At 41.0% G+C, this 21,504-nt stretch overlaps 2 protein-coding genes across 2 annotated transcripts; both read left to right on the top strand.

The window, feature by feature from the left end:
• The first annotated feature begins 1,865 nt into the window (after nt 1-1,865).
• Nucleotides 1,866-9,290, top strand: LOC120736220 (crystallin J1C-like). Its single transcript, XM_040036205.1, has 10 exons — nt 1,866-1,981; nt 2,506-2,572; nt 3,023-3,202; nt 3,870-3,968; nt 4,505-4,597; nt 4,676-4,832; nt 4,910-5,025; nt 7,218-7,295; nt 8,205-8,344; nt 8,936-9,290. The coding sequence occupies exons 2-10, from the start codon at nt 2,506-2,508 to the stop codon at nt 9,032-9,034; spliced, it is 1,029 nt and encodes a 342-aa protein (XP_039892139.1). The 5' UTR covers nt 1,866-1,981; the 3' UTR covers nt 9,035-9,290.
• Nucleotides 9,291-11,255: 1,965 nt separating this feature from the next.
• On the top strand, nt 11,256-20,904 carry sh3glb1a (SH3-domain GRB2-like endophilin B1a). Its single transcript, XM_040036204.1, has 9 exons — nt 11,256-11,477; nt 11,897-12,038; nt 12,664-12,792; nt 14,174-14,307; nt 14,687-14,779; nt 17,417-17,506; nt 18,512-18,612; nt 19,113-19,347; nt 19,694-20,904. Exons 1-9 carry the CDS (start codon nt 11,415-11,417, stop codon nt 19,799-19,801), a joined length of 1,095 nt encoding a protein of 364 aa, XP_039892138.1. The 5' UTR covers nt 11,256-11,414; the 3' UTR covers nt 19,802-20,904.
• The last annotated feature ends 600 nt before the right edge of the window (nt 20,905-21,504 follow it).

The following is a 21,504-nucleotide window of genomic DNA, read 5'->3' as shown; positions in this document are numbered from 1 at the left end:
ACTCCTGTTTTAGCCATCCTGTATGTGTTACTCCGTGCTGTCAGCATTCACACCCCTTACATATTGACACTTAGCTAATATTGACATCTGCTAACTGAGTGGCATCTCCTCCACTCCCCACTGTCTTGCCAGATGATCAGAGCACCCAAGCTTTAGCAGTACCCCGAGCATGCGGGCGTTGCAGCGTTGTTCACACTCTATCAATATCATCTTGTCCGCCTGTAAATTATGGCGCTTCAGCCCTCTCACTGTGTCACTTGATCTAGTGACAGCATGTGATCTGTTATGTGCAGCTCTTGCATCCCCTCTGTGAAAGGTGTGCTAGCTCCCTGACAGAGAAAGCGAATGCTCTCCATTTGCCTTCTGAAGATTGATCTATCTGTGGCTCAATATATTTACATGAATTCAAACGGGCTGTATGTGTTCATTAAACCGCCCTTGTTTGAAGCCTCTTATCTGAGTGAATGTTTTACTATATGCAATTCCTCATTTCATTCACTGTATAAAAGGTACATTTAAACTTACTTCAATGATTTCCAAATCTTATAAGCTCCCACTATTACACAGATGTTGTGTTGTAATGGTGAAAATGAGATATTTCACAATTTCATGAAAATATTTGATGATATATAATATATATAAATAAAACTGAGTTGAATTGAAAACCTTTGTAGTAGAAGAGTCCCGGTGCTGAACTGGCCTGTCTGCAGTCCGGAGCAACTAAAAACATCTGGCACATCATGAAATGAAAAACTATAACAAAGAAGACCCAGGACTACGGAGCAGCAAGAACAAGAACACTAATATCCAAAATATCCAGCAGCTGGTCTCCTCAGTTCCCAGATGCTCACGGACTGCTTTTAAAAAAAGAAGAGGGGACGCTACACAGTGGTAAACATGGCCCCATCCCAAGTTCTCTGAGACATTTCATATGGTTTCTCTATTCTATTGCGATTACATTTTACACAGCGTCCCAGCTCTTTTGGAATTGGGGTTGTATAACCCAGAGGTAACACTGAAGGCGACCGTAACAACGGCGGCAACTGTAACTGGTATTGATTGTCTGACCTTACCCTTAGCACTCTATTTTGCTGTTTTAGGAGGCCAGAAGAGAAATCAATGCCCTGGGATACCCATGAGAGGTCTGGGATAAATGGAGACCGGCCAGGCTTTACTGCAGCAGTGCAGCGGAGAGGATCAGCTGGGAAAGTGTCAGAATGGAGGCAATGGAGTGGAAGATACATAGAAAAAGAGCATACCAAATCAAAGTGACAAAGAGAGTCTATGAGGGCTATTTTCTGCAGGGAGCAATTTGCCAGGCGGTATTGGAGTAGAGTTTATTAAGTGCAAGTTAACCAAAAAGAAAAAAAAGAGGTTATTCAAACAGTTTTGAGTTTAAACACATGCAGTCAAATGAGGAAACTCTATGCGTGATAAAAGAGCCAGACTGAGACGATGAAGGGTGTGACCCCCAGTGTTAGGTCTGCAGAATGTGAAATGTGTGTTTCCTTCCTCTGAAAGTGTACTCTCACTTCTCCTTAAATACAAAATGACCATGGACTCATGAGATGAACCCAAATTATTCAAGGTTGTCTAGTTTTTAATTGTGTGAAGTAACTGGATGGCTTGCTGGAGATATTTGTAGTTTAGTGATTCTCACTATATGTACCATAAACTCGACATTTGTGCAGCTCTGTAAGAAATCAGTCTGTCTATCTATAATGGCTGGATGTTTTACAGCAATCTTATTAAATGGCTATCTTAGACTCTCATCTCATTTGATAATGTCATTAGAACTGATGACATTATCATCAGCCTCCCCGTGTATTCCGTTTATACTTTTCTTTGCATTTCAACGTCCAGTTGGCCTCCAGTTTTCTTGAGTTGCCATGTGCTTATCATTGCCCTCCCCTTATCCTAAACTGTCAGTGACACAAGAGCACTTAAAGCGGTATGGCAAAGGGAGAAGACTGGACGTAAGGTAGGAACCAATAAAACATTTTCTTGTTATTAACAGAAGTTATACTTTATGATGCAGCATATACAGTAAATGCATGCTCTCCCTATAGATATAAAGTCTGGAATAGACATGAATACCTCTAATCTTTTCACCAGACGTTACATAATCACATATAGTCAATGCTGTGTTGTGTAAGTTTACATGGTAACGTCTTGTTCTTGTCAAAATAGGTGGCATTTAAGTCCATGAAGGCAAGTTTGATCCCATTATAAAAGATCTATTTGTGCATCTGGATTTTCAATAGCAGCATTACCCACCGAAAGCAGGGAATTAAAATTAAACATGTCAAAGCATTTTAGTTGCTGGCAACATAAAAGCATTTCCAACGTCACGGAGAAACATTCCTGTTTCTTTAATGAAAATTACAGACATTTCAGACAAGAGTCGCTTTTTATGGCTTATGCTTTATTATCATAAGAATAACCATTTTATATAAGAATGCAGCATTTCCTGTTTATACTGCTGTTTGGCTGTAATGAAAGCAGATGTCCTCGAGTGTTGCAGACAGAGCCATTGGGGCCATTATCGGGGCAGCAGTGGCAGATGCAGCAGGTAAGATAAACCGAGTGCAGATACCGGGAGTGAGTTAATTAGCAACAGAGTTTTACATATTGCAGATCTTTCTCTTTTAGTCCCCCGAATCCTAATAATTCATAGGCCTGATACTTTCACAGGGTTCATGTTGAATTCATGTTTATTTCTTAGAGTAAAACTGAGAAGCCTTTATACGTCACATTTTCTCCCTTGTTTGGTGTTATGACATTTCATATCAGTACAATTAAGCAACATCTGTATTGACTGATAAAGCACAGGGGTGGTGCCTGGATGTCATCTTCACCCATGATGTTATGGAACCAGAGTTTCTGCATAGCAACCAAACACCACATGCTGCCGTTTGCCATTGTTAAAACATGCTTGTTATTGTAATGCATTAGGATGTCTGTATTTTCAATAACTCTGGGAAATAATATATCCATTACTGAATGTTCCACACACATACAGCCCAGCCCATGCACTGGATCTACGACCTGGACAAACTGAAAGAAGTGCTCCGTGATCTGGAGCCCTGTCCAGAGTTTCGGCCTCAGTCAGCGAATCCGTTCTACCGCAGGACGACGGGCGAGCAGACCTGCTATGGAGACCAGGCATACGTCCTGCTGGAGTCGCTGAGTCGGTGTGGAGGTAGTGAAAGTCGCTCAGACAGGCGGCAACTGTGTGTCATACACCTGCCAGCGTGTTTAATTTAGAATTTAGAATAAGATGGTAACAAATCACGTTTTTACTGTAAGTAAATGTAGGTAGTGTGCAAATACTTTTAAGTGATCATTAATAATTTTATATAGTGTATGGGTAATTTTAAGTTCTGCATAACTTGAAAGTCTCCTTTCCTGTAAAACACCTGCAATTTAGACGAGGTAAACCATAATATGAAAATTTAGCATACTTATGATGTCATATGGGGAAATATTACGAGGAAATTATGCAACATTTAAGATTACTTAAATAATATATTTCTGCCCCCTTTCTTGTAAAAACCCAAAAGTCATGTACTACTACTTAAACAAAAATGACTTACATACTACTTAGATTTTCCTCACAGTGTAATTATGTCTTTGTTACCCTCCTTGTCTAGTGTGCCTACCTTTAAGTATTTATAGGTAACATAATTGCAAATACATTTAAATTCCTTTTAATTATTGGGGAATTGTGCCCTCAGTCATCAGCTGTGTTATAAAGTGTTACCCAACATTTATATTATTAGATTATAACATTGTTAAACCATGACCTTTTAACGTGCAGCCTGTGACAACTACTTACACTGACGCAGAGTGTTGCCCTGTTTCGACAGGCGTTAATGTGGAAGACTTGACCAAGCGCTTTCATGAGTTCTTTGGACCGGGAACGGTCTACGATCTGCCCCTGAATGATCCATACAGAAAGAAAGGAGGTACTGTGCTTGTGTGGCTGCCATCTATCAATTTTGCAATTTCCATGAGTTAATCACCAGCTTAACAGGTGGTGATTAACTTTGTGGGAGCCTGTGTTTCTGGATGATAACTCTGTGCGTGCTGTTTTTCCTCCTGCTGATGGGGGCATTCCCTTTCCATGAAAATGTTCCACAGTCAGACTTCCTTTTTTCTTCTTTAGTTGGTTTTTGTCCAGCACTTTGAATATTGGCTGTTTTTTCTGCTGTCAGGGTGTCGTATAAATATTGTTGTGCAGTAAATTGCCACAGCACCACGGGGCACTTTGGGTACAATGAACTGCAGATGGTTTTATGTCTTCTTGGAATAGTATAAGAAGAGCTGTGTCATCATGGCCAGCGATAGTCATCATGACTGAACAGAGAACAGAGCTCCACCTGCAGAAACTTAAACAGCTCCATCAGGACATCCAAGGGAATGTTTCTTTTCCTCTTCTTCCTGCTGTATATCTACCAATTCTTCCCTCCCTCATAAAGCAGCTGTTTGTTGCATTTGATAGGCCCTAAGGCAATTCTCCCCATCGATGGCCCATGGAGGAATGCGAGCCTGAAGGCTTTCATCAGAAATGTCGATGCTGGCAAAGAAGAAACTGGTAAATATCACAACTGCGCAAAGACTTTTCCATGCCCTGATTTACAAGGTTGTAATCGTCATGTGTTTCGTCTTTGAGGCTGTGACGTGGACTGTCAGATAGACGGTGTCACTAAAATCGCTCCTGTGGTGGCTATGTACGCCGGGCGACCTGAGATGCTGGAGAAAGTGGAAAAAGCCATTCGCGTGACCCAGAATAATGACATGTGTGTGGCTGTCACACTGGCTGCAGCGAGGTAAGTGGATACGTCATGGCAGGCTAGGGAATTGCAAGCCTCTATCCATCTGTCTGACTTTGTTTGTGCAACATTAGGTTTTTGGAGCATTTCATTGTGAATGGTCCAGATCCCAACGCTCTGGATGCAGTTCTGGCTCAGCTGAATGACCCCGATAGACCGACTCCTCAAGAGCTGGACAAGGCTGTCATTGGTAAGGGTTTGAAGACTCATTCAATATGGAATTTAAAGGAATAATGCAAGAAGAATACAGGAGAAGATTGATGCTACTCTTAAATAGAAGGATCACTATAAAAAACAAGAATGTTCTGGGTGAACCTTTCTGGGTGGATTTTAGCATGTTCTCCCAGTACCTGTATGAGTGTTTCTGGTTGACTCGTGAGTCTAAATGGCCTTAGCTCTGAATGACTGTCCTTGTTAACCATGTGATAGGCTCTTGTCCAGTGACAGCTGTGATAGGCTGCAGGTTACTCTTGAACAGGAGAAGCAGCCGTGAAAACAGACGGATGTAAATATAAAGCTAGAACCAAAGTTTGATTAGCCTGCTTTGGTTTGGCATATGAGGGAAATGGCTAGCTCAACTCTCACTAAATCTTATAAATGGCCCAAGAGTGAGCAGTTTAAACAAACAACTAATGAGCTATAGAGCTGCTGATTAGCCGATGTTTTTAACCCTTGGACAGAGACAGTATAAAAGAGCTACAGCAAAATCAGCCATTAGTTTCCAAGTCCTGCTTTGAAGCCTCGAGATAAGTGTTTCATCTTTGTTGCACAAAAGGGAAAAAAATGAATGTAACAGTGAGAGGAGGATCTGGCTATAAATTTTGACTGTAAACATTGGCTAATGACTAAATTCTTAGCCAACTAGTGTGTAGTTTCATACCATATTTCAAAACAAAGTATAACTTAGATTTGTTCAATTTTTACTTAGCATAGCTTAAATTGAGTGACTGAGCCAGGGAAATCATCCAAAAAGTGTTCACAGAGAGCGAGACACAAATAAATTTCCCATAGATTTCTATAGGACGTTTTTGCCACCAAAGCATATCGCCATCTGGTGGCCTTTACATAGAATGCATTGGCTTCATTTTTCTGACTAGAAAGCTAAGTCCATCTTTGATACTGTCTAAAGTTTCCCTTTAAGCCTTTATGTTAAACCAAGGTTAGCAGTTTCTAGCTTCATAGCTTTAGATTCAATCAACAAATGTTTGAGTGGCATCACTTTTCTATTTGACAGTTAACATTTCACAATAAAATGAAAAGGTAGTAGCATATTTACTCATAGAAAATCACAAAATGTCAAGCTAGCTTTGACTCAGAAGCTAGAAAAAGGATAAAGATATTAAGCTTTTTGTCCATATGTACCAGTTAGCTTAAGCTTACTGGTGCATCTGTTAGTTTATGCTAACTGGTGCATCTGTCTTAACTACTAATATTAACACACAGGATGGACTGTCTTTAAATCCTTTACTACAGCAAAAGTGCTTATGCCTCACTTTAATCATACTTTACAATAATTGCATTCACAAACTTAACAGGAAAAAGTAGAAAACATTATTAGCATGTGAATTTAAAGTATGCTGCATTCATGGTTTTGTTGTATTTGACTGCTTTATTTATGTTTACAGATGTTTTAACTGCTTTAACTGTGAGAACCACATTCCTATAAAGTCAGCTTCCATGAGCTCAAAAAATAAAAAGTCTTGCTTCAGCTTTATCGCATTTTGCAGCTAATCCAAGAGGGTTATGAAATATTTTGTTTAACTTAAGTTTCCAAACCCATGAAAAAGCACCAAATGATTCAGTTTATCACAAACATTCATAATCACCGCATTTGGAGATATCCAGCTTGCACTGGGCAGAAATGGCATGAAAAGAGTGATAAAACTGCATTAAATCAAACCTTAAGTTTGCACTTAAGTGCAGTGATTAATTGTAGCATTAGTCACAGTCCACCACTATCTTGACATAAGCTGCATTTATCTTTTATAGATATGATTTGGTAGGACAGTATAGACATGGTCAGGAAGGAGGCAGCACACTGTTATGTGGTGTGATCTGTAGCCATGAACAAGTCCAAGGTCACAGCTGACTGAAGCCTGTACATTGCATACCTGTACATACAGTCCATGTAAGGCACTATCGTAGGTTTTGTTACAAAAAAGCTGCATATTGGTGGTTCTCTTTGCATTACTTCTCCATTATGTCCTTTAAATAAGCATGGCGACAGAAATCAACTTTTCCTTTAAGACTTGAAGATATTGCATACCAGGACACGGTTACATTTAAAATTGTCAGTTTGTATTTCAGAGTCAAAAGTAATTTGTTACAAGAAAAACAATAACAAACAAAAATCTCATCTCTGTTCCCGTGTCTCCACTCAAGCTCATATCAGCCAGGTGAAGGACAACCTCACCAAGACATCCCAACAGCTCATACCTGCCGTGTTCACAAACACATGAGGTAAGCTAGCAGGCAGCAGCAGGACCCTTCCTGTCAGTGTAGCGCTCCAGTCTTTGATCTCCTGACTAATGGTCTCCCTCCTCCTGGCTTTTCATTCTCCCGTTCCCGCTGAGTTGAGTGTCTCAGGTTTTACAGGGCTAAAAGGGTTCAGATACTTAATGCACACGTGGAAAGTTCTGCTTGCCAGTTCACACCATTAATATAATGCACATTTTAAGTATACTGTAAAGCCGCTAAAGACCTCATAGTATCTTAATATGCTAACAGGGCACTTCACTCTCAGACTGCAGGCTAACTTGTGGTTCCTAGGGTATTTAAAAGTAGACTGGGAGGGAGAACCTTCAGCTTTCAGAGCCTTTCTCTTTGGAACCAGCTCCCAGTTTAGAGTCAGGAAACAAACTCTGTCTCTATTGTGATAGAGCTTTTACAGTTAAACCCTCCCTTAGTTACGCTGCTGGAGGCTTCCCACGATGCACCGAGCTTTTCTTCTTCACTTCCTGTGTGCTTTTATACCACTGCTGTACTTAACTATTATCAAACTCTGTCTCTTTCTTCCATAGTGTGCCTTTTGTCCTGTCTCTCTCTCTGCTCTCTTTTCCCTCCCTTCTGGTTCTACCAGAGGTTTCATCCTGTTAAAACATAGTTTTTCCTTCCCACTGTTGCCAAGTGCTTGCGCACAGGGGGTCGTCCAATGGGGTTCTATCTAATATTGCATTGTTATATTGTCTTTACTTTACAATATAAAGCATCTTGTGTTGACTGGCTGATGGGAATTGGCACTATATAAATGAAACTAATTTGAACTGAATTACAGCATAGTGTGGCGTCATAAGGAAGAGTAAAAACATTAAAGAGCCCAGTAACGTGGATATTACAACCATGTGCCATTCATACTGGATCTGTTTCCAGCTTTGCCCGGTGCGTTCCAGGGAGCGCTTCATAGAGTCCTGACACTCAACCAGCTGGACGAAGCAGTCAGAGACACCATGCGCTGCGGGGGATGCACCGCCAGTCGAGCCTCCTTCATTGGAGCCTGTTTTGGGGCACAGGTACTGTAGGAACATGGTTGTTGGATACGTAAAAAGAGCCATGGGTCACTTATCCAAATTAGTGTATGACTAGAAAAAAAGTGTTTACATTCAACACCGACACTTTTTACATGTTGCTCATTGAAAAGATAAGGCAACATGGAGTAAGTGGATACTGTTGCTACTTTTGTACAAACAAAATCAGCAAAGTCAGAATCGGGAAAAGACATTAACGGCACCTCATACAGCTGTGACACCACCAGAATGTGAAGACATTCAACTGCGAGCTCGTCAGCCAGACGACATTGAACCAATACCAATATTTGCACAGCTGTAGGTGGGATATCACCAGCGTCAGAATAGCCACAAGCTTCCAGCACAGATGTGAGGTATACAGCACTAATGGGAGAAAATATTCTACTTGTTTATTGCCATCAAGCACAATCCAGTCCAAATGTATCTACTCTGCAAGAGACGTGAAAATCCATCCTTTGTTGCATGTTGTTCTGTGCACTCCTGGAGCTCCTTTGATGAGTTTCACAGTGAGCTCAGATATTCGGAGAGCTTTGTGCTTGCTTGATACTTTCAGCTGTCATCTCGATGTGCTTTCAGACCGGCCTCCGGGGAATCCCAGAGTCTTGGAGGAAGAGGACGCTCAGATACCCTCTGCTGTTGGAGCTAGCTGACAAAGTGCTCAAAAAGATTCAGTAATCATAGTTCAGTTTTAATTTTTTTGCCCCCATAAATTCATCATCTATGTAGAATTTGTGGATAATTGCATTTTAAGAGACTTTCTCAAGTTGCAGATGTACTTTGGCACAGCCATCCATGACAGTTGCATTCTAAAGTCTTGCGCTGAATGAAACTCGAATCTATTGGCTTGGTCGAAGCTGCATCATGTAAAAAATAAATAAATAAATAAAAGCTTGTGTAACCTATTCTCAAATAAAAACTTGTGTTACTGAGACGTTTGTATTTGTCTGCTGTTTGCTTTCCTGCGGAGTGGAAAGTAGGGATTTCCTAATCTCAGGAAGCATGTCTGATGAGAGAGAGTAGTTTTGCTGAACCATCAGAGTTAAGACAGAAGTTTCTGTCTTCTTACTCCTTTGAGAACTTTCTGTTATTGTGAAGTGAAAGAGCAGATACACTTTACTTACTACTGGAACACGCAGAGACTGCCACTTATTTCTCTCTCACAGGAGCTGTTCTGCCTTCTTGAAAGTGCTGACATTAATATTCACATGTTTAATGCACCCGCCCCAACACTTCTGAAAGTTAGCCAAACATAAGGCAGTGCCAAATCCTTGATATCTTTGACATGGGGTGGGTTTAGTTAAGAAAGAAATCTGAGTGTAGGCTGCCGTTGGAGACTCTGGGTTGCTTTTCCAGTCAAAGTTTTACATTCAGAGATTGACTGGTTAACGCAGTCAGTCAGTGTATTTAAACTGGTACTGTTTGTTATCTTAGCAAAGAAATAAAGGGAGCTATGTGTGAATTTAAGCTATGTTTCCTAAACACTGACTGCACTAATGTTTGGATGAAGAAATCTCAGAGCCAAGGCTTTGGTGAGTGGAAAGGTTGAGGCTGACTGTGCGTTGGTAGCCTGCAAGGGGAAGTCATTTGATGTCTCCCTCTGCCTGACTTCCTCCCACACAGCAGGTAACAGGCTCACTTTGGCATAATCACATCCAGACCTGAAGAGTGTTTTTGTTATTCCAAATTCTGCTTTTGTTAAGATGTTTTTGGAGAAAGGGCTGATGTTTGCAAAAGATATTGTGTTACTGATGGGGTACAGCACATGTGTCAGCAGATTTTATGGAAAAAGTGTACTTAACAGTTCTGTGTGTGCACTAATGTGCACTTTACTTTCAGTGGAATTGCAAATTAATTTATAGGAGGCAAATGAGCCTCCACAAACCCAAACAACACCACCTCCTCCTGTTGATGTCAAACATAGAAATAATGTATCCTTAAATAATAATAATAATAATAATAATAATCATTATTATTATTATTATTATTATTATTATTATTATTAACAACAATCTTTTGTATTTGTATTTATGGTATAATAACGAAAGATTCACAGAATAGTTTCACACAGTTACCAAAGGCACATGAGAAAGTAAATGGCAAAGGCCTTAAAAAAGAAATAAGGTTTTTTTTCCTTACTGTTAGCACCCTGATAAAAACTTGCCCGCGTTAAAACTGGATTTTTTTTCCCACATGTCTAGCTTATATTGAAATGTTTACAGAATGAGTGAGAAGTATAAAATGAAAAAGTTGTTATAGTTTAGAAGATAAAAAATAGTTTATTTTTCCCAAAGGCTGGGACATTCCTGTGTTGCAGGAGAAAATTAGAATAAGTAAATAAAATAAAAGGAAATCGGGCTCAGTTAAATTAAAAAGCAGAATTTAAAAAAAAAGACAAAAAATTAAAAATTCGCTTTTTTTTAAGGAGTACGAAATCAAAATAAATACAATGGCGGCTAATGTTTCCGTGTGACGTGAATGCATCCAAAGATTACTTGTAAAGCAAGAGAGAAATCTCTTACTCGCTACTGTATTCCTTTGGTCATACGGCGACCTTTGAATATTCAGGGTACTGTTTGGCTGTTAGAACAAAAATCACTTGCTTCAGCAGTTGCATATAATTTCAGGCAAGTGCTGTCCCTCGCATCGTATCACGATAACACTTTCGTTTCTTTTCATAACATCTAAACTGCATTTTCAACGTCCCCACCCATCGTCGTATATTATTATGCGCATTGGCAATATCCACTGACAAGTTAGAGAAGGGCCCTGCGACAGACTGGCGACCTGTCCAGGGTGTACCCCGCCTCTCGCCCTATGACAGCTGGGATAGGCTCCAGCGCCCCCCGCGACCCTGAAAAGGATAAGCAGAAGCGAATGGATGGATGGATGGATGGAAGGGAGCATCTTGTCACTATACTATCTTTGCCTGGCTCAACAGCTGGGTGGAACTTGGACAAAAAAAAAGTTGCTTCAATGACATTTTGTATAGTGATGGCTCTTTGAGGGCGAGACAAGCCAGTTGTTAACATTAAGTGTTTATTTTCGCTGCTGTGCCATGGATTTTAATGTAAAACGGCTAGCCGCAGACGCCGGTACTTTTCTGAGCCGAGCGGTACAAGTAAGTCTCATTTAGTTCATAGGAATTGTTGCTAGCCAACGTTAGCCACTGTGAGGTAACCTTAGCTTCCTTGCTAAAGAGCTAACGTTACCGTGATTGTTACTTTGTAGCTTAGCAGTTACACCTAATTGTAACTTAATTTCTATAATTTGCATTGTAGGATGTATTTAAAAAGCACGTGCGTCACCCAGGTTGTGTTAACACTAAGCTATTTGTTCAACTTAACTATCATTGAAGGCCTCAACACCGTCACATGAAGCTATCAACAGCAGCTGGCAGATAGCGCTAACCTTTATTTTCCGAGCTTAATAACGTTGCTTAGCTCTTTACTCTCAGTCATCTTGTGTGTATCTTTGAATACATCTGTGAAAGCTACAACTCACATGCGCAATGTAAACGCATATTTTTTAATTTTTCAGTTTACAGAAGAGAAGCTTGGTCAGGCTGAAAAGACAGAATTGGATGCCCATTTGGAGAAACTTTTGATCAGAGCTGAGAGCACCAAGCAATGGACAGAAAAGATTATGAAGCAGACAGAAGTCTTACTACAGCCCAACCCCAGTAAGATCACTCTTTTTGACTTTCGAAGGACTGACACTGACATCTCTAAGCAGCACAGGGCACCCACCCACACAATGTTCTTATAGACCTGCAACCTGATATTCAGGAATCAGGAATTCCCTGAAGAGCAGCTCAATAAAGATGAAAGATTTGTCGCTGCCACTAAGGCTCACATTAAAAGCTTTACTTCTCAGAGAGGGTGTTTGACTTCCACGGGTATGTAGGGTGCCTGTGAAGTCTGTAAACTCAGCTGTGCATCCTCCTCACTTCACACCATGATGTCGCATCTCTGCAGCCGAACACCAGCATAGGCACAACAAACACAGACCGACCATCTGGCGGTTGCAGTCTTGTGCAACCGTCATAGACATGGTAAACGGGATTTTACTGTGTTCACGTTAAACACAGCACAGATAATCTTTCACGTGATGTAGTAACATGAAACAAATTACAGCGGTTTCCGAGAGACGCTGGCTTGTAGTTTGTCATAGCTGTCACAATGAAAGCTTTCAGTGTGGGTCTTTAAGTCGGGCTGTCTGAAGCATACTAAAGTCACTCCCTGCATTTGGCTCGCTCACTGTAGTCCTGTGACTTTGTAATTGAGTTTTCCCCTTGCGCTCTGCAGATGTCCGGCTAGAAGAATTTGTTTATGAGAAACTGGAGAAGAAGGTCCCCACACGTATGAACAATCATGAGCTGCTGGGACAGTCCATGATTGAATCAGGGAATGAATTTGGTCCTGGAACTGCCTATGGTGAGTGCCACGGTGAAACACTAACAAGTACTGGGGCTGTAGTCGTTCAAGAAGTCTGTCTTTGCTCAGGGAAAGAAAGTCTGCACATTACCTCCAGATTAAATAAATCAGCTACAGAGCGGCTAGCCCAGTTAGACTGCATGAATTATAAATACGCATAAAAACCTAATATTTGCACCATATTTAATGATTTTCACTTTGTTTTTTTGTATTAAAATGGGAAAAGACTTTGAGCCAGGTACTCTGCACTTGCACATAGTCTCATGATATCTGAATAATGCTAATAATAATGCTAATAGGCCTGTCTCAGCTGTGGCTGGATGCATCTGCCGTTAGAAAGCCGATAGACCAAAGCTACTCTGGCTTTGATTTGTTCACTCACAAAGCTTCATACATTAAACAGCAAATCTGGCAGAAAAACCTAAATCATGCCCCAGTTTTCCCAGGTAGTCTGTTCCTTTTCCAGAAATAATTAGCTACTATTGATTGAGATTTTTTTTTGTCCTTCTTAAAGTAATGTTGTTGTGAGTTTAATGAGAATTTGCACAGTCGGAGCAATCAACCTGAGATAACCCCAGTCCTACTGGGAACACCAGCTGAGCTGAAACTTTGTGGTCTTTATTTTGCTGATTTGAATCTTTAACAAAAAATTAGTTTAAACCCTACAAAGGCAACTAAAAGAGGCCTTATAGCAACTCAGGTCAGAGTAGCTGTTTGATCATTAGCAAGCCTCCTGACATTACACAATGGACAAAAGACTAAAAGAAATTACGGTCGCTCTAGATGTTCAGTTGTTAATAGAATATAAATGCACGATTGACAGTGGGAAGGAAAAACACCCTTTTAACAGGAAGAAACATCCCACAGAACCAGGCTCGGGGGAGGCAGTTACTTGGTTAGCAGGGAGGGGAGGGAAACAGGACAAAAGACACACTGTGGAAGAGAGCCAGAGATTAATAATAACTACTGGTTACATGCAGGGTGGTGTGAACAAAGAGGAAATGCAGTGCATCATGGGTCGCTCCCAGTAGCCTAGGTCTGTTGCAGCATCACTAAGGATCCAGTCACCTGGTCCAGCCCTAACTATAAGCTTTATCAGAAGGAAAGATTTTTAAGCCTAATCTTAAAAATCTCTAAATATTTCTCAAAACATCATCAGCTTGTTTGGTATTCCAGTATTCTGTCTCATGAAGACGTGTAAAACAGAGTTAAACTCTGGTTTGTTTGCTTTAAAGAACATTTTGATGATTTGAGAACCATCTTCTGCTATTTTCAGTCCCAGCCAGGCCCTTTATCAGTGTCAAGCTGAAACAATATCACCATTCTCCCTCCCAGGTTTTCTGCTGGCACTAAACTTTCCTTTTGCTGCTGACCATTGTAGGAAACGCTCTGATAAAATGTGGAGAGACGGAGAAGCAGATTGGTGGGGCAGAACGGGAGTTCATCCAGAGTGCCGCCATCAACTTCCTGACACCGTTCAGAAACTTTTTAGAGGGCGACTTCAAAACTATTCTGGTGAGTTGGACCCGCAGGCTACCTGTCCTGAATCACTTTCGCTTTTTCCCGGACTTTGACCTTTAAATCTGGATCTCATTCACAACAGTGACGGCTGCAGAGGGTCAACGAGTATAGCTTTAATGATTATAGCCATTATTTTACAAAGTACTGAAAGATCCTGTTGAAGTCTGTACTTTATGCTCACTTTAGTTTAGAGTCTAGTGTTCAGACTGTCAGGTGTGGGCAAACTCACACTGTGATTATAGAAAACAAGCCCTTATAATCGTGTTATAATCTAAAGTAAACACCTGATGAATGAAGTAGAAGCCTTGTTTACACTGTGCTGTGTCCATGTGTCGTTTATCTGTGAGACCTTTGTGTTGTGATTTGTGTCCAGAAAGAGAGGAAGCTGCTGCAGGTTAAACGCCTGGATCTGGATGCAGCCAAAACCAGACTAAAGAAAGCCAGGATGGCTGATGCAAGAGCTGCGGTAAGGACACACACACACACACACACACGCTGATAGAACAGCTTAGTGAATTCTGCTTTTAGTACATTCACTGGCTAACGTCTTCGCTGGGGAAGAAAATCTATCGGGCGTGTCCCACTGTCACTCTGTCTGAAGTCACACAAGTACTGCCTGACACACTATGTTACACAACACAAGGCTGACCATTTTATTTCTTGTGACATGCAAAGAGTCACATGAGCCACCATGGGAAGTTTTAGAGTTCCCTTTTCTTAATTTAATCTCATGCTTTGTGTTCATGTTCTTCAGACAGACTGTTGAAACTCTTGATTAAACCAAGTGTGGCAACAAAGCATGTCCTTATTCTGGTTGTGAGGTGGCCAGGTGTGTGTGGGTGTAGGTGTGTGTGGGTGTGAGGAGCATGTATTTGTCCTTGTACCACATGGTGTGCCACAGTTTGCGCGTAAAAGCCTTGTTTAATATATAAGCTCACTGGCCAATTGATTAGGTACACATTGTTAGTATTAGGTTGGACCTTCTTCTGCCATCATAACCTCCTTAATTCTTCCTGGCAAGCATAAAACAAGGAGCTGGAAACAATCTTCAGAGATTTTGGTCTATAATGCAAATCCACAACATCCCAAGGATGCTAGTTTGGATTGACATCTGATAACTCTGTGTGAGATATGGTACGTTATCCTGAGCCATGTTAAAAAAGGTCACTGAATAGTTTTAATGCTCATTTTAATGCTCTGTTTGAACTTCAGCGAGGCTATAAGCCATCAGCTATGTGATTGGCTGATTTAGGTTTGTGTTAATGAGTGGTTGAACCTAATAAACTGTCCAATGAATGAAATATGAGTGGTGATGTGTTTAAAAATATTTTTTTACATATTCGCTCTTAGTAGAAACTGTTGTGTTCTTCTCCACTGTTGTCACATAATTGCGAATTAACAATATAACATTAAACCGTATATGAGGAGTGCATATTTGGCTGTAATGTCCTGTAATGTGTGTATTACTACAAATTCAAAGCTGCCCCTATTGTTCTCTGCTCTCCCACTCAAACTGAGCTCAGAAAGTTGTTTAAACATTTAAGTTATTAAGTGCTAAATATAATGGTATGTATTCATTTTTAATCTACGTGCATAATGTGTAGTGCTCAACTGTTTTTGTCTACAAGCAAAAAGAGTTTTCTGTAATGTTAATGGGTATTTATATGCTTTGATTTTGTTTAAGGGGATATGACTCTCACAGCTGAGACTGTCTGAAGATGGTCTCACTAATGACCTCAGTTTTTTTTATCATCTAAGGCTTGACTTAGGCTTGAATTATTTTCAGCTTGCATCTAAAGCATTCAGGTTGTCAGTAAGGAAATAGGTTAGATGTGTCTGAGCCGGTGTTGCTGTACAAATACTGAACAGAAGCAGTACAGTATCATGTAAGAGCCGTAGATGACAGTATCCCAGCAGTCCCAGTCTTCAGTGTTTCCAGAAAACATTCGTATCTTTTGCTCACAGTTTCCCTTGGGAAGAAACAATCTCACTGAAACAGAGTGAGCATAACTTCCTCCTCCTTATGATCGTCTGTTCTATTATCTCTTGTAGGATATTTAAAGTGTTTTAATGTAGCATTTTCAAACAGCACAGTCTAGTGAGTACTGTTGCTTTAATTGTGTGTTAAATCTCTAAAAACAGCTTTTTGTATCCACATCATCTGAGTAAACATGTTCACTCATGAGTGAGAACACTGTAAACTAAACATGTGAGACGTAAATAGTCGTTTCTCTAATCTTCAGCTGAATCATGGTGTGACATAAGGAGGGTAGCACACAGATCAGCGGGCGTCTGAGGAGAAACAGTTGATGTGCTACATGATCACGGTGCGGTTTTGTCAGAGCATGCCACTGTTGCACTTTCGCACAAACGCAGTGTGTACGCTTGTTTTGTGTTGGCTGTGGCTGTGCAGCAGCTGGAGCTCTAACTACTGTGTCACTGTTTTTAAAACGCAAAGCAGCAGATGTGAGCAGAGGAAGTGACAGAGGTGAGTGGAATGTTGGAGCCATCTTTGAATTGAACACACACGCACAGACCAAGCCTCCTGGTAGTAGTGTCAACAGCTGCTGTCGATTTCTCCATCTCCTCCATCACACATGCTGTGATACCTCATGGAAATGAAATCCTTGCAGACAAACCTGACAGGGACCAAACACTGCAGAAGCTTCCATCCTCCACAGCTCTCCCTCAGCCTGTGAAGTAGGCTGTGGCGCGCGCAGGACAGCGAGGCCATTGTCCACATGTTTATCGGACCTCTTAGCCATCCCAGCAGACCTCATATTGAATTGGCTTGCTCAGTATACGGAAAAGGAAACGTCATGTTCAGCTGTGTCTTTGTCCCTGTTTATCCATACTGCAAATCGTGTTATTTTTCCTTTTTTTAAAGACATCTGACTCATTCCATAAAAGTCGTATATTGTGAAAAGCACAGATCCACACTCTGCCAACTAAACCCATCTTTTTTTTTTTTTCATCTTTAAATCATATTTCCTTTAGCCTCGCCTACGCTTTTCCTTATCTGTGTCATCTTTGTCATCCATAGCCTTGAAAGTTTTGAAATGAGGTTTTTCTGTATATTATAGTTTCCTTTCTTCATTCACAGGCAGAGCAGGAACTCAAGATGACCCAGAGCGAGTTCGACCGGCAGGCAGAAATCACCAGACTGCTGTTAGAAGGCGTCAGCAGCACCCATGTATGTAGTAAGGATGTTCCTGGTGACTGATTTCTTAGTTCTTAATTAAACTGACTGACTAGTTAGTCTACAAACACTCAGATATCAAGTTAGGTTTCAGGATTGAAGGATCCTTTCATGTACAATGTCTGTCTAAACAAATCCATTTGAAACCATTAACCACATTCTTCAGTAATGAATCCTAGTTTCAGTGCTGGTACACTGTGTGGCACCTCACACTGTGCATAAGGAACGTTGCACATTGTGAACATTTCACATAGACGATGAAGAAGAAAAAAAAACCTTGGAAAAAAACTGATGTTAAACTTGATATGAAGCCCAGACCTCGCTCTCTACAGCCATCTCCTCCAGCTTATCTGGGGGGAACACAGAGGCGTTCCCAGGCCAGCTGAGAGATGTGTTTTCTGCAGCGTGTCCTGGTTCTACCCCAGGAGGAAACCACCTCAACTGGCTCCTTTCAATGTAGAGGAGCAGCAACTCTACTCTGAGCCCCTCCCGAATGACTGAGCTCCTCAGCTTATCTCTAAGGCAGAAGCCAGCCACCTTTCGGAGGAAGCTCGTTTCCACCGCTTGTATCATGATCTCATTTATTTGCGTTCAAAATAACTAACAATAATAGGCTTAACAAATATTTATGGTGTTTTTTTTTTTCCTACAACATGTGGAGGCTGCAGCTCCATCTTGTGGAAGATGGAGCCATAACTTTTAGGACACAACAATTTACCAGCATTGGGCTTCAGTTAAAATGTTAACAATTAGATTACACGACTAGTACATGTGGTACCTACTAGTAAGAATGGCAACGATTAGTCGACGTGTGGCGTACGGCCCTAATATGTAGCCCAGCTAACACTGTTACTGTGTTATAGTGCTGCTTTCTGTGCTGCTGCCTGTCTGAAAAATGAAACCAAGTAAATAAAACATTGTTTAACACTGGGAGGACTGCACTCTTCTTTTCCTCTTATTGATGTTTCACTAATGCCGTCTCACCTCGTGCGTTTCTAGGCACACCACCTACGCTGCTTGAATGACTTTGTGGAGGCCGAGACTACTTACTACGCACAGTGTTACCATTACATGGTGGATCTCCAAAAGCAGCTTGGCAGGTGAAATACTACTGCTACGTTTCATTCCTTATGTCAAGAATATATCTTACTCTGCTGTTAGAAAACATGAGGTTTTTGATATCAGCGATGATACGTAGCTGTTCTGAACCACACGACTGGAGCATCTGTGAAAAGTGCACAAGCAATCCTCATCAGTATTTTTCAAACGGAACCTGTGTTTTGTTATTACTCATAATAGTTTTAATGTACTCTGACTGTAAAGAAGAGGAGTCATTTTGATGTTATTCACTTTTAGAGCCTGACTCATCAAACAAAAGTGTTTTAACGATGTTTTTGTCATTTGTGTTTGTTAATATCTAAGTTAGCAAGTCTGAGGAGGGTTGCAAAAAATTTCCTCCCTTTGAACTGTAAAAAAATGAAAGAGTAATGCTGACAAATTTAATTGAGAGAGATAACACTGAACTTGAACTCAAACACTCATTGTGGTTCTGGGGTTCCCCAGCAGTCCACAGTTGCTTATCGTCTCCTCCTCCCTCCAGTTTCCCCACATCATTCTCTAACAACAACCAATCGTCAGTGTCGGGCGGGGCCAGCATCTCAGTGCCCACCATACCAATGTCCGCCTCCCTGCCCAGTGTGTCTGCAGGCCGCAGCAGCTCCTCGGCTTCAGGTGGATTCAGTGAATTGCGCAGCTCCAACGGCAGCCGGAAAGCCCGGGTCCTTTATGACTACGATGCTGGCAACAGCAGTGAGCTTTCCCTGCTGGCTGATGAGGTGAGGATGAAATATTCACTGTTCCTTCTCAGTTTAACTTCATGCAAGAATCCAGAAGATTGAGAAGCCTATTTTATAGTCATTTTCTTCACGTGTCTTTAACCACATGGTCCTGGAGCAGTTCCTCTATCATAACCTCTATTCAGCAGAACATAGGCCACTCCTCTTCCTTGCGGTTGAGTAACCATGAAGCAAGATTACCTTATTTTACATTCAGAAAAAACCCCAGTCTGACGCTGCAATTGTGAGCTAACGTTGCAGCCTGAGCCGCCTGAAAATAACACTATCTATAACAAATGTGCATCAGATGTGATCATTTAATGCAGTTTTGCATTTGTGCTTCCAGGTGATTGTAGTCAGCAGCGTCCCAGGCATGGATTCAGACTGGCTCATGGGCGAGCGAGGCAGCCAGAAAGGCAAAGTGCCAATCACCTACCTGGAGCTGCTTAACTGAGACCCACAGTCCCTTCTCTCTCTCTCTCTCTCTCTCTCTCTGCCCCTCTATCTGTCCAGCCCTCAGTAATCAGCTGTGATCTCATATTTATATGCAGGGGCAGGCGTCATTTTCTCCTCCATTCAGCCGTTTAGAATGAGTTTTATTTGCAGGAAGGAGGCGTGCCACTTGTTGCAGACATGAATTGGGATGAATAAAATGGAGAGAAGGGAAAGCAAACTGACCCATCCTCTCATGTGTATGCCATACATTTGTAAAACCTGCTTCCTTGCCTTTTTTTTCTCTTTGATGCCATACGACCTGAAACATGTGCCAGAACATCTCCCAAACTGTAACTTTGGAAAAACAAACTTTGTTTACAGCATATATATATCTCAGATGGTGACCGTCATGTTTTTCCCTTGCATTTTTGTTCTTGTGTGTAAGTAGTGATACAGAGAAGACTTTAATTTGGTAAAGTAAAAAAAAAAAAAAAGCACTTCAGTTTGAAGTGATGCTGATCTTCTTAAAGTCTTATTTTATAAATGATCTTGTGATGCAGTAGCAGCTGTTGTGGTTTAGCCTGAATATGAATTGTTTTTAACAGTGTTGTCAGTCAGCTTTACTCACACGGAGCCTCGAGACAACATGTGCCCTCTCACAGTCAGTGCCTTTTTGCAGCTAAACCAGCAGTATTGAGGCTGTCAGATAAGCCTCCTCTACAAGTGTTCAATCCTGATATTTGTACTCGGCTCATGCACAATTTAGGTCGAATATTTATCATCCACAAACAGCGACTGCGTTTGACACATTGGTGATTTTGGTCAGCTTGGTGTTTGATTTTTTTATTTTTATTTAAAGGCCTGAAAGAAAACATTTAATTTAACATTTAATCTACCTTTTTTCCATTACTAACATCCCTCATCAGTTTCCCATAAACATGCATTTCAAACTATTATGTAGACAATTTCTCCAAAATATTTTGTTACATTCTGGGAGATTTCAGTATGCTATCCCTCGGCTGCTTTTTTTGTTTTGTGCGTGTAACTGATAAGATGACACAGTTGTAAAAAAGGAAAAAAAACCCCAATAAGATGCATAAAATAAAGTGTTTAGAGACTGGATGCGTGTAAATTTGCTCCCCTCACTCTCGAGTGTTCATGTTTACTGATGGAACCACCAGAGGGCAGGACGAGCAGGGAACACACACAGTCTCGAATCAGCTGGATGATACATTTGTAGCAACTGCTTCCTTCTTTTATGTGCAGAAGAACATACTAAACAGATTTTTGTTGAAGTAAAAATTCAGACATCGGAAGACTTATTTCAAAAGCGTTCTTTGGTTTGAACACGTGCTACCGCAACAGTATTTACAAGGCAGTTACTGGGCCACAACTGGGAGGAGAGGTTGAACCCGAGGACTAAAATAAATTCATAATGTCCACTATACTTTAGAGCCAGCTGTTTCGATCACTGCAGAGATTTTGTTAATGTAAAACTGACCCCACTGATTCTCAGTATGCTATATTTTCAAATTAAAGTAGCCTATCTTTACCCCGGTGTTTGGGCTCTCTCCTGACCTATTCTCCGGTGACTTCCACATCTCCCAGAAGAGCCTCATGCTGCAGCGCTAGCAGCTGTGGACCACAAACCTACCTACAAATCCCCAGATAATAACTGACCCAGCTGGACATAATCTCTTTATCTGAAGATGATTTAACAGG

The sequence above is a fragment of the Simochromis diagramma genome, unplaced genomic scaffold (assembly GCF_900408965.1).
Source record: "Simochromis diagramma unplaced genomic scaffold, fSimDia1.1 OVJJ01000271.1, whole genome shotgun sequence".
Lineage (NCBI taxonomy): Eukaryota > Metazoa > Chordata > Actinopteri > Cichliformes > Cichlidae > Simochromis > Simochromis diagramma.
The sequence above is the reverse complement of the archived record's forward strand: the minus strand, read 5'-3'. Positions and strand labels throughout refer to the sequence as shown.

What these genes read in the sequence shown, in the direction of transcription:
- sh3glb1a (XM_040036204.1), top strand. Translation starts at nt 11,415, where the DNA reads ATGGATTTTAATGTAAAACGGCTAGCCGCAGACGCCGGTACTTTTCTG. An exon ending in CTTACTACAGCCCAACCCCA is followed by an intron (nt 12,039 to 12,663) that starts GTAAGATCACTC and finishes TGCGCTCTGCAG; the next exon opens with ATGTCCGGCTAGAAGAATTT. An exon ending in CTCCAAAAGCAGCTTGGCAG is followed by an intron (nt 18,613 to 19,112) that starts GTGAAATACTAC and finishes TCCTCCCTCCAG; the next exon opens with TTTCCCCACATCATTCTCTA.